The sequence below is a fragment of the Uloborus diversus genome, chromosome 10 (assembly GCF_026930045.1).
Source record: "Uloborus diversus isolate 005 chromosome 10, Udiv.v.3.1, whole genome shotgun sequence".
Taxonomy (NCBI): domain Eukaryota; kingdom Metazoa; phylum Arthropoda; class Arachnida; order Araneae; family Uloboridae; genus Uloborus; species Uloborus diversus.
Window position 1 is genome coordinate 38,664,941 of NC_072740.1, and position 13,489 is coordinate 38,678,429.

General features: G+C 33.3%; 1 protein-coding gene across 2 annotated transcripts in view; it reads right to left on the reverse strand.

Annotated features, from left to right (window-relative positions):
* Positions 1-3,656: 3,656 nt before the first annotated feature.
* LOC129231321 (uncharacterized) overlaps positions 3,657-13,489 on the reverse strand; it is an 89,621-nt gene continuing 79,788 nt past the window's right edge. For both annotated transcript variants that reach the window (XM_054865609.1, XM_054865610.1), the window contains 2 exons: positions 11,958-12,046; positions 3,657-4,999 (listed from right to left, as the gene is read on the reverse strand). In XM_054865609.1, coding sequence (XP_054721584.1) covers positions 11,965-12,046 — 82 coding nt within the window. In that variant the 3' untranslated portion in view covers positions 3,657-4,999; positions 11,958-11,964. The remainder of the gene's footprint in view (positions 5,000-11,957; positions 12,047-13,489) is intronic.

The window sequence follows — 13,489 nt, forward strand, 5'->3', positions numbered from 1 at the left end:
TCACTGAACACATTTAAACATGTATATGTATGGATGCACATAAACAAAAGAGAGTATGTAGCTTAAAAGTTGTGCTCCTAAGTTTTTATTTTTTCTGAGTACTAACATTTGCTCAGATTAGGGTATGCAGTGGTGTGCCATACCAAAAGACCCATGATGAAGATTATTTATATTGCTAAAATAAATGGTGTTGAATCGCTTAATTATAAATTACAGAATCCAGACACATGTGTCCAAACACATTTAATCGGTTTGATTCATTTCATTATGTCACAAAATAAAAATACAACAAAGCAAGGGGAAAAAAATCAAAATTTTGCTTGGCTCCTTTCTACGGTAAATGAGAGATGCTATTCTATGTGTCATTCTATCAGTGCAAATTTTAATTACTTTGTGCACTCTAAGAAAAAGCAAAATTGAGGCACCAATTTTTTGTCATTTGCTCAGTTGCCATTAACTTTACACTTCAGTTTAAACAATTCTTAAAACTTTATTTATAATGCTGTCAGCACAATTACTCACAGTACCACACTGGAATCTTTACAGCTTATTTTATTAATTTATGAAACACATAAAAAAAAGAAAGAAAAAAAAAGGCTTGGTCGAAATGACATATTGATGTTAATGCCAAAGCAGTACTAAATTATATAAAAGCCTCCTTTCAGAATGTTGTCAGGAAAAAAGCAAAAGAACCTATTTTCCTTAATTTTAAAGAATAGTATAAAAGGTATGAGGTCTGATTTACAAATTTAAAGATAATCAACTATTTGTGTTTGAATATATTCTTTCAAATGTTGCATCGTCTAAAACAGAAAATTACAATCAATCAAAAAAAAAAAAAGATCATGAGAGGAGCATTGCAAATTTGTATAGAGAGTACCGAGTATAGTAAATATAGAGAACAACACTTTAGAACATAAAGTAAATATTTTTGCTGGTGTCTGAATTCCGGCAGTAACTGAATACACTATAAAAAATGGCTGTTCTTTTTTAGGTCATTTAAACCTTGCAAAAAATTTAAATACAAGATGAAATGCAAACACAATATCAAACAGAAAGTATTAAGTAAACGGCCATTTTATGAATAAGTAAGACATTAGACAAAATCATTTCTCTTCAGGTGCTCTAGTGTAAGGGTACTCAATCTGGAGGATGTGCATGAGAAGAAGTTCAAAGAAGGTACAAATGTATTCCAATAAAAAGTAAAAAAGTACAAGTAACTATTATTTACCCAATTTTGAGGTCACATGTAAATATTTTTGACATGATCACAGTTTTTGAAGTTTTTATCAACATATCCCCATGCATCTACATCGTTATCAGGCATAAAGTTAGAATGCTGAACAAGGATAGACATTAAACTGTTAAATTTCGATTACAAAATTATCTTTATTCCTATTTAATAACCAGCTTCAACTAGCTTCAGTTTCGAAGTTTAATTGTATTCTTGTATTGAACACATAGGAGGCAGTGAGAAGCAAAGGGATGTAAGTGGCAAAATTAAAAATTTGGAGATAACCAGTGCAAATAGTAGGGGAACCTCTCCTGTCTTGGGACAAAAAGTAACACTAATAGCCCTTGTAGGTGCTGCTGTACAGCAGGTTTTAGAAAAAATTCAATGAAAGCCTACCAAGGACATTATCTTTAAACACGTTTTACTCAAAACTTGAAAATGTCCATTTATATCCCTTTGCTTCTGACTGCCTAACATAGAAGTTTGATGGAGGGGGGGGGGGGGGAGCTCACATCACTGTTCAAAGGTGGGTACAGACCTTGAAAGGTTAAGAATTCCTGCTGTAATGCATCATATTCAAAAATAACTGAATTTTATCTTTTCTTTTCATAAGATCCTCAAAAAAAACCTTTAAAGATAACAGAAAATACTCACTCTACACTAACCACTTAAAAATGCAAAACCAATACATTTTTGTAAACTTATGGTGCTTTTTATTTTATTTTTCAGAAGCTTAAAAATTTTTTGCTTATGAGCTATCTTGGCTGTTTTCTTTAAAAATAACTTCAAAGTCTTGGCAATAAATTTTTAAAAACATTTCACAAGAATATTAGTTTACTATTCTAGTGTTTGAACCACCTTGATTGAAGATTAAGTAAAAATGACCGTAGTAATGATCAAAAATAAATAATTTAAAGAGCTCATTTTAAATTAATGAGATTTAGAAGAATTTTAAGGACTGTGGGAACTCGGTATTAACTTCACAAAATTAAGGTCAAGAATACCTGCAAGTCCTAAACTTTTTAGGGTGAAAAAACGGTCAAACAAATGACATGTTAAAAAAACTAAAGTACACATGTGGTACTTAAGTAACAAAGAAATTTAATAACAATTACCAATAAGTTTAGACTTACATTAAATTTTGTCACATATGAGAATGAAATTCTTATGACATAGAAACATTTTGTATAACAGGTTACCTATACATTAATATTGGGTCAATGCAAATGAAATGTCAAATTGAACATGAGTTTGTATGCGAGAAGGAAGATATCAGTGATTTTGGAAGCTGAAAAATTTGCTGTGAATAAATATTACATGAAGCTTAAATTTTTGTGGTATGATGGCCTTTGAAAATGAGTGCTTTTACAGTAATTATAGGTTGGCTGCTTTGTTTTATATCAGAGCTACTATAAATAGCTTTAAGGAGAATAAAGTACAAGTAATAAATGGTATTTGTTTGTCAAGAAGATGTGTTGAACTTCAATATAGAAACTACTGATTTGAAAGTCACATTCCTTTAATACGTTAAGCTGCAAGGTTTCACTGCAGTTACTGCCCCAACTGCATTATCCTAACTATTCCCTATTATAAGGATTATATAGGGTCTATTATAGAGAAAAGCCCTGGTAACACATGTTCAAAAATACATGTGTCATGGTGTCGTCTTTCTCTAGTGCTACCCGGGATACATTTCTCTGCTCAGCATATCCCTATAATTGCCAAACAGCACAGGGTCTGGAAGGTGACTCTTCAAGGTACAGTAATACCTGTAAAATTGACCACCCTTGTAAGTTGACCACCTGTCTAAGTTAACCGCTATTTTCAGGCACAGAATTAGATCTATGTCATATAATTCAAACTCTATAAGTTGACCACTAAAGTAGTACACCGCGAGTGGTCACTTTATACAGGTTACATGGTACAAGGGAGAATCGTTAAGTGCTTTTTAAGGAAATAAAATAATGATTGTTGTTGAATGCTTTAATAAGGAAATAAATAGTCTGACCAAGAAACTCTAGGTAAAATTCTCAGAAATGGCCAAAGCAAAAGAATATCATTAAAAAAAAAAAAAAAAAAAACTTAAGAAAAAAAGCAGAACATAAGGGTTTCTTGTGAATGTGTGTAAAGTTAGGGAGTTTGTCAGCCATTGGAATTACCATCATATTAACTATTAGAAAAAAAAACTCTAAATGGGTTGTTCAGTTATCTATTAAGTTACTCAAGTTCCAGTGCACATATTTATTGCTTTTCTTTAATACCCACTTTTCAATATGAAGTGAAATACCTGTTTCCCTCCAACTGGGAATAGGATGTAACAATAATAAATATGACAAATTGGATTTTTTGATTGTCATTCAGGATATACTTAAAAAAAATAAATCAAAAACAATTTTGTTACTAATCATGAAGGAGGAAAATATATACTTAAACAAATATTCTAACTTTGCTGGTAAATTAAAAGGGGAGAAAAACCCCTCTTTCATCATTAAGTATAAAAAGAGAAAACAAAAAGTGGAAAATCTTCAGACTATTATTTTTCTGTTACAAGATTGTTATTGGGCTTACTTGTTTAGATGTTAAAAAATTGGTTGTTGTCACAATAAAAATTAGCAACTGTCATCCATAGTGAGATGATACCCCATATAAATCACACTTAGCCATTCATGAATCTTTAAATGACAAATTGTTGCTAAGCTGAACACGTAGATCAGAATTCCAGAACTTAGACCATCTAAGATACTGCAAAAAGTGCAGGATAAGTTATCGCAATGTCTCAATAACGCTTTCGTTTCTGGAACGCAATCACATTCACATCAAACGCTTACCACTACATTTACTTTAAACTTTTAACTGCATCTTTCTGTTCCTTAGAAACAAAGTTACACTTTTTATATTTTCTTTCAAGAACTAAGCAAAGTTAGAACATTCATTTTATGTACCACCTGAAGCAGTGGCATAGCCAAAAAAAAAGTTTCTCAGGGGGGTATGGTTAAATGCAATCCTTTTCTATGGTCAAAAAAGGAAAACTAGTTTGGAGGGGGTTTCATCCCTCTCCCCTCTGGGCTACACCTCTGTCATGCAGTTTCAATCAAACTGCCTCAAAATTTTTTTTTTTTTTTTTGAAGGATTCTTTTTGACAAAGTACACTTTAGCCACACTACACTTTTCCTGCATAACTCATTCTCAAAATAAATAAAACTATAATCTCTACATCACACATATAAAAATTGCTCAATATATTTTGAAATAGTAAAATATATCTAGAAAATTGCTCATAACATCATGGACAAAATGAAAGCAGCATCCATACATTCAATAAATAGGTAAAATCTTGATGATAAACTTAAACATAAATACTGGGAACAAGAAATAAAATTCAATAACAGTTTTTTTTTAAAAATGGAAAGACAAAAAAAAAAAAAAAAAGAACGAAACAGGATTCAACAAATACTTCATACACACGTATGGACAGGATATAAAGGAAATTAGGAACAATAAATGTTTGTTCAAAAGAACTTTGATTTAAAAAAATAAAATACAAGAAAATGCACTGTATTTCTTATATATCTGAAAAATTACATTACAGCATGTTATTCACTAGCGTTTACACAATATCTATTCCATAGAAATGTAAATATTAGCTAAACTACAACAAAACTCTTTACTCCTTTACGTTTATTATATAGCACATTATTAAACAACGTACAAATCCTTTTGAAAGAAGATGTACTATCTCATGATCACAGATCTTCATTAAATTATCTAATGGAAGAAAAAATATTATAAGTATCAAAATAGGGAAAAAACAACTACATATTTTAAAGTGTTACAAAGTGCATGAAATATGTAATTAGGTGATGTTTATATATAAAGTCAAAAAATTTGAACAGTTCAGTAATAGAAGTTGTGCAGAGTTTAGGATTTGGCAGATTATGGGGCCATACAATGACAATCACTATTTTGTGTTATTAAAGCATTACAGGAATGCAAACATAGTTAATGCAAACAATAAAAACACATGCAACATACAGACAGTATGGTCATGGCGAGCTGTGGGTACATTGCAAGTAGTTCTCTCTTAGCCCTGGCTTAAGGGCAGTAACTTACTGTTAATGAAAACATAGTTTTATGTAAGAGAAAACTATTTTTGAAATTGTGTAAGATCTTTTCAGTTATAATCTGTTTTAAAATTTTAGTCTGTGCTAATAAAAGTTTTTTTTCTTTACACATGGAAGTATGTTTACGAACGTATGTTTATGCACATAAGTATGCCTACGCACATACGCAGTATGTATACAGCACATGCAGACTCATGTAAGTATGATTATGCACGGAAGTATGCATGCTTACTCACGTAAAATGTTTCCACATGCAAGTATACTTACATTTATAATGTAATGATGTATCTCTAAGCATATATACGACTTACGTATGCATGTCTACATATACATTACATATGTTTACATACCTTAGTATGATTAAGTACATAAGTTTGCACATGCACGGAAGCGCGCACACACATAGTGCACATACGCACTCAAGTTTGCTTACATGCACACTAGGGTATGTCATGCGTTAGCGAAAAAAAATTTTTTTTGAATTTTGACTTGCACATCTAGGATCTAATGTATTTGCACATGAGAAATTCATTTCTGGTGTTATTTTTGAAAAATATTAAAGTTTAGCTACCGGGAAATGGCAACGAAAAACGCCCGAAAATGCTCATTTTTACTATTTTGCTTCCGGCGTTTTAGTTAATGGATACAGACATTTATTACCATTTAAATCATTTATTTAATAAGTAAAAGGCATGATAAATGTAAAACAAAACAAATTTTAGATACTTCTAGTAGTAAAATACCAATAATTTACAATAATATGCGTATGTGGACAAGTTTACGAACAACATACTTACATTTATATAGTACCTGAACACAATACTGCACATAACTGTTGACATAGTTTTTTTTCATTAAGTTTCGAACACTTTTAGGAAGTCTTTCTTTGTTTTTAAAGATGGCATTAGTTCTCTGTTACGCAACTGTGTTCGTATAAAACCATCCCTCTTAGCCCAACCACACACTGATTCAGCAGCTTCGGTCACTAATTTCACCGCTCTCTCGCAACTTTGGGTATGTAATGGATATGGAGGTAGTTCCAGTGGGGTAACATTCAATGCTGCAAGCTGTGCCAAAGACAAATTTGTTGTAAATATTGGTTCCGTGAGGGTTTCTGTGTCCCAGTCAATTAGTTCCGTAAGGTCGCAAGCATTAAGATTTACTGTCTGCGGAACTTTGAAAGACCGTACTGAAGTGCATCCTAAGTCCTTTCCAGCCCTAATTGACATTATTTTGTCAACAGCAAAGGCCCTTTTACTTGTGTCCTCAGAGCAGAGAAGAGCAATCAGTAAATTCTCAGGATGAGCCCACCAGGCCCCGTTTTTTATGCAGGATTCAGAAGCTTCTTTAACCCTTACATCTTGCTTCAGCCAAAGACTAAACAATTTAATTAGATGTGACGGTCCATACTTTATATCACGTTTGACCTTAATTTCGAAAAACATTGGGAGGTAAACTTGTGCTACCCATGTTGCAAGAAGCTTCAAGATCTCCGTATGTTGAGGTCCAAGATTATGCTTGATCATATAGAGCAGCAAACACCTCATGCCACACGTAAGCCACCTACTGTGGGAGAGCTGGCCACATTTCAGAGCTGCGACTTTTGGTACCAGCTCCCCTTTTTCAATTGGGTGAAGATACTTATATGCTACTTGGCTGTCAGTGCTCATTTGGCTTGCAGCAATTTCATCAATATTAACAAGGGGCTCCAAAAACGGAATAGGCTCAAAGTCTTTTTTTCTCAAGAAACTCAACTTGGGAAAAGAGTTTGCCTATAGTACCTATCCAGCCCTTTTCTGAGGAAGTTGGTCCGTCAAGTTTTGCGACTATATGAGGCAATGGCAGGTCATTGATGTGAAGCCAGCAGAAAGATCTGAAAAGTCTGCGATCAAGGAATTTTTCAACATAATGTAGCATGCCACCTTTCCAGCCAGACATATCATTGGTGGTATCACTCCCAATCAATTGGAGGCTAATGTCTATACCTCTGTCTTTCAACCAGTCATACAATCCTATTGCATTTTGCTCAGCCGGTATTGCCGTTGTTGTTTTTTCTTCTGGTGTATAATGAGTGAGATAGCGACCTCGGGGCTCTTCTGTCACTGTCATGTGATTTTCTTCAATGATGCGCTTTCGAAAGCTACCAGTGTTCTCATCGTGCCTAATAATTAGAGTGTTGTCCCTCCTGCTATCGACAAAAATGCCAGTAATGTTACTTTTTGCGACATTGAAACTCTCCTCTGCTCTTGAGTGCTTCATAACACGCTCTTTGGCACGAAACACTTTTTTACTATCACATATGAGATGTTTTTCATCTTCACCGAGATGGGCTGCTTTCACAAGATCACTCAAAAGACCATTGATGATAGCAGCTGTAGCGGTTGAAGAAACACCGAACCTGACCGAAGCAGCGGCCGCATTACTAATATCAAGATAGTTTCGTTTAAGGTAAGTTCCTGATTTTTCTCGCACTGAGTCATTTTCACTACTGCCGATTATTTCTTCATTCGAACAGTCAACTTCCATGTCATCTTTCGGATCATCAGCCTCAAACGCAAGAGTTGTAGGGTCAATGATAGTAGCCGCCTCTTGCTTTGATTTTGAAGTTGCTTCTCGTTGTCGCTCTAGACGTGATTCGTCGATTGACTTACGTAGACACCTTTTTCTAAGCTTAGCCGTCTCTTGTGAATCCAGGCCGGACTCTTGCATCGACGAAACAGGACCTACTTTTTCCCTCTGGGCTTTGATCCAAAGTAGTTCTTTTGTGGGAGCCTTACTTTTGCATCGCAATTGCAAAGACAGTGAAACTGGGCATTACAAGTTTGCTTACATGGAGCATCTTCACTACAAAGTACAATTTTACATGTGCACAAAGCTATATCGAAAAGTTTATCAAGTTGAAGTTCATACAGTTCTTTAATAGTTTTCCGAACTTTCTGTCGGGCGATGTCAGAGAAGATGGACCAACTCCGACTGAGTCTTTGTCCTATAGCTTTTGTGCTACAAACTATTGGTTCCTTCAATTCGTTGTTAGAACTTGACCACCGTTCTGCAATCTCAAAAGCAACAAGAGAAAAAATGTTTGCCATTGAAACATTGCGTGGATCTTGATCACTAATGACGATTTCATCTTGCTGCAACTCGAGGCATCTTTGCAAACAGTCACGTAAAGTTGGGAACTCAGTTGGTAGGAAATTTTTCAGACCTCCTAGATATTCACTCAGCTTAGTGTTCAAAGCTCGCCTGGTTTTTTTGGCAACAGAAGATGCCATCATGACTCCAAATAATTATTAAAACAATCTATGAAAATTTCTTGGAATATTGCGTATCTAAACAGTTAATTACGTGTGTGGCACAGATGAGTGGTCAGCTGAGCAGTAGATTCATCAAGGGTAAAAGTAAAAGTTAATGAAATAGTATATTAAAAAGCTTTGTACAGATGTACCACAAAAATTTTCAGAGTATTTCGGTGTCATGGTATTACATGACGACGATAGATTTCTGGAGAATCAAAATGTAAGACCTTCTTCCTCGATGTTTAAAATTGCTAGTGTCTCTTGCGTTCCAGCTTTTTTGTAGAAATAAACCCACCCTTTAAGAAAACAAAAAAGGGAATGCCATTCTGTCTTTTGTGGGAAAGTGCAGCTGGTATAAAAATCTTAGGAATGACGAGAGAAATTTTAGCCCAAACGTGTCCGCTGGTCAAAGGTTATCTTGGGGGAGTTTAAATGAGTAAAAGGGGGTGTCACTTCCCCAGATGCAGGTGGCCATTTCCCCTGAACGACCGGCTGCGCAACGAAGTCAGCAGTGTCAGTTGACCGGAAGGCGTAATCCGTTTCAGCCGGAATGATCATCGATACCCGCAGCTCTTTTTACAAAGCATTAAGAAACGAAAACATATTTTTTTGTATTTTGTCAAACAAAAGTACGTACATTAGAGCTGAAAACATGTATTTTAGGTAGCCGAAGCATCTTTTAAATTTTACCAGCAGCTATATTGTGTATTGAGGATGAAAAATGGGATTTTTCGAAAAAAAACACCGGAATTTTATGTAAATTGCGATTTCCCGGTAGCTAAAATTGCTTAAAAAAACTTTTTTTTGTACCAAACATCTTAGAATTAGTGAATCCATAGGAAAGTGCGCGTTCCAAGTCGAAAATAAAACTTTTATTTTTATGACATACCCTAATGCACACGTAACTATGTATAAGCACGCATCATTGTATACATACACATAAAGGTATGCTTATACACATAAATATGCTTGCACACGTAAGAGTGAGCGATAAAGTTTGGATGCTTTTAAAGGTTGATTTTGAAATTGCAAAAAACGATAATAGCGACAACAGAAATGTTCATTTATGTTCTGCTTACAGTATACAAACAACATTATGATAAGAATGTATCTAAACAGAGGAAATGAAACTTTTCTTTTCTAAAATACATTTCTTACTTTCGTTTCAGGAACTGATTTGTTTTAAAATGCGAGAAGAGAGGTCTACTTCAGATATATATATATTTTTTCAGAACAAACTTGTTTCTAGTTCAGCTTTTAGCCGCAAAAATTAATACAGAATACTATAAGGGGGGGGGGGGTAGGAATCATGGTAAAGAATACCCTCCCTCCCCCATGAACAAATCTCTACTTTTTGATAAGAAAAATTTCTAGAATTGTTTGAGGATCAATATAGCACCAAAGTGGCACCAAAGTGGACAGGTATAAGGCACCTAATAGGGCACCAAGGTTATGAATTAGTTTTATCAGCAATGAAAAGAAATAGCATTTGAAATGTTTGTTTAAAAATAAATAAATATAAGTCTACTAAAGTCATTTACATTTTATTCATAGTGTTTGAACACCATGTGGATGGATAATATTATCTACAGTTAAGGGGGGGGGGGGTCAAGACCCCCATGACCCTCCCTTTGAATCTGAGTACAATATTAGTTTATCCCATTCAAATGACCTACAAATAGATTGTGACCACTAAAATAACTTAGAAATGCCCCATTTGTAAGCAACAAATAAATTTGTAATTTGTAAATAAATTTGTTCCATTTGTAAGCAACAAATAAATTTTGAGAACAACCCTTGGAAAAACTGCTTGTCCTCATCACCCTCTCACAGTGACGATCAAGCGCCTGACCTGCCACAAGATATACAAGTGTCACCTTAGCCACCCAAGCGTGGGAGAAACTAATGCCCTCATTTTTGTAACATTTTGGGGGCTCTAAAACAAAGGGGGCATGAAAGGAATATGTTTGAAAAAGCTTATAAACAGATTTTACCCCCCTTATTCTGGTTTATTTCTATTTTTTATAAGAAACACAACACAGATGTCTGTCCAGAATAAAATGTTTAATTGCTTTCCTTTAAGTATCTTTCTCTTGATTTTCTTTTACCGAAAATTCCTTCCATTTTTGGTGCTGAGTTTTGCAACTTGCCAGACATTAGGAGGTTTTGATGGTCTTTCTCACAGGATTTTTAACACAGAGTAGATAGGTAGGAATATCCATACCTTACAAAATTGGTTGTAAAATGGAAGTCATCATTCAAAGAAATTTCACTGTATTAACCAACTGAATTACATAATTTATGCATCTAGCACTATTTTTTATGCACATTATTCTGGTTACTGCATTTATTGTACACAATTAATCATTTCTTACAAATAAATATCATCTATTCCTCATATTTTAGATGAAAGAGCAATGGCTGGTTTTTTTTCAAAAACTTCTATTGAAATTTTACCATTAATTCTTGTACCAACTATTTTTTGCTGTGCCAGAAAACAACCAAAACAGAATGTACTAGATTTTACAAGCAACTAGCATCTGCCAGAGGTGAAATAGTGATTAGGGAAATGCATAGCTGCCAACATGCCAGCTTAAAAAATCTTACAATGTGTGAGGTGGCTATATTTCTACCCTTTTTCGACCATCATAAAGCAAAGTATTAAAATTTGAAGTATTACAATATTTTCAAATCCTTACCTTGACCTGATCTGTGCTTTTATGAGCAAAAAAATAAATCAATAAATAAATAAATAAATTTAAACATAAGTAAAGTAAATAAATAAATAACATTTTATTTCTTTGAACTTAAACTTTGAAAAGTTGCTGACTTGTTTTAGTTTTCAAAAATTATCTATCAAAAACTTGTTCCAAACAATAGTTTTTCTGCTCTTAAAAGTGTTGGAAGTAAAAGAAAACTTCGACTGTTTGCAATTTATAGTAAAATTTAAACCAAAAACCTAAAAATCTTAAAAATCTGCCATAAGACCTACAAAACTTTCAAAAATCTTACAATATACGGATAAATCGTACAAGTTGGCAGCTATGGAAATGGTTCTGGATACTAAAGGCAATTTGGATACAAAAAGCACAAGTTTATTATTATTATTTTCCAAATGAAGTTTTTGAATTTGGACATGACAAAGTAAAAAAAAAAAACATTTAGAGACAAAAATGTGATTCAGACAGCAAGTTTACAAGTACCACCAGTATAAATAACCTAATGCATGTTTTATACATTTCTATCTAATACCATTAAAAAAACTGAACTCCATTGATTCCAGAAGGAAAAAAATGCAAGACTTACATTATTCTCAATCTTTTTTTTTTCGTTTTGCTAGCAAATCGAAATTGCACTTTGGAAGTGATGCGATTTCTTGCTCCAAATCGAAGCCTCTAAAAATTAAAGAATAAAATTAATGTTGAGACACTCATAAATTTTTTTTAAGAAGTAACTTTTATGTAGATTAATCTTAAACACACTGCAAGGCAAAAAAAAAAAAAAGACTCATAAAACATTCTGATTCTATTCTTGCTGAATCTTATGTAAAATGACCACTAGAATTCAAACATGACCACTATTTTCACCCATATCACCCACGATTTTTGGAGATAGCGCCCCCCCCCCCCCCCCCAACACAGTTTTTGACAGTTTCATTGCCATTATTTTTATTTGGAGGATAAGAAAGCCTTATATGAACCATCAACATTCTTCTAAGGGGCTAGAGAGGTAAAAGTTCGAAATGAAGAAAATTTGTAGCAAGTTAGGCTTCACAAGGGAATTCTATATAACCTATAACACTTTAAAAGTCATAAAAACAAATCTTTTTATTTCTGGATTTTTTTCAAATTTTTAACATTAATTTTCGATGTAATTAATTCGGTAGAGTATCACCCTTACTCTTATGAGTCCCATGCCCCAAAAATGTCGCATAATAAAAAAATTTTTTCTGCTACAAATCTTGGTAGCATCCTATACTGCTCACATTGCAGATTTTCAGTAAAGAATCATCCCGTATTATTCACGATTATTCCAGTTACATTCACAGATATAGTTAAGAATAAAAATGAAAATATATATGCTTATTAATGTTCATTTATATATTTCTAGGAATGCATCACTAAGGTGGTCGGTCACAAGGTACATGGGGAAATTTTTCTTTCAATTAATCTTTTGCGGCACCCACCTAAAATGTGCCAATAGACTGGAAAATGTGATTTGCTAAGTTTCAAGTCATTTTTATGACATTAACACGTACTGCAAAGAGGTCAAAGTTACAAAAAGTAGCAATTTTTAGCAAAAAATCGTAGTTTTTCATTTGTAAAATCAAAACTATTCATTCTAGAAACCTTGATCTGGTCTGATTTTATAGAGAATTTTATTCACTATAAGTCTAATTTCATCTAAATTCTTGTAAAAATTGATAGAAAATTATTCATGATTTCAGGCCTGCAAAGAGGCCAAAGTTACGAAAAGTAGTAATTTTTAGCAAAAAACCGTAGTTTTTCATTTGTAAAACCAAAACTATTCATTCTAGAAATCTCGATCTGGTCTTATTTTATAGAGAATTTTATTCACTATAAGTATAATTTCATCTAAATTCTTGTAAAAATTGATAGAAAATTATTCAGGATTTTTCAAGTCTGGTTGTAGCTAATATCCTCAAAATTGCATAGAAGTTATTAATCATTATAATATAAATTACATTAGTTATTTTACATAATGGTTGTAATCCCCTTACAATATTAAGTTATCAGAGCAAAAACATCAATATTATCAGAAATACAGAGGGGAGAGTGTTGTACCTTAGGACACTGCTAATTTCTAAGAATCTATTT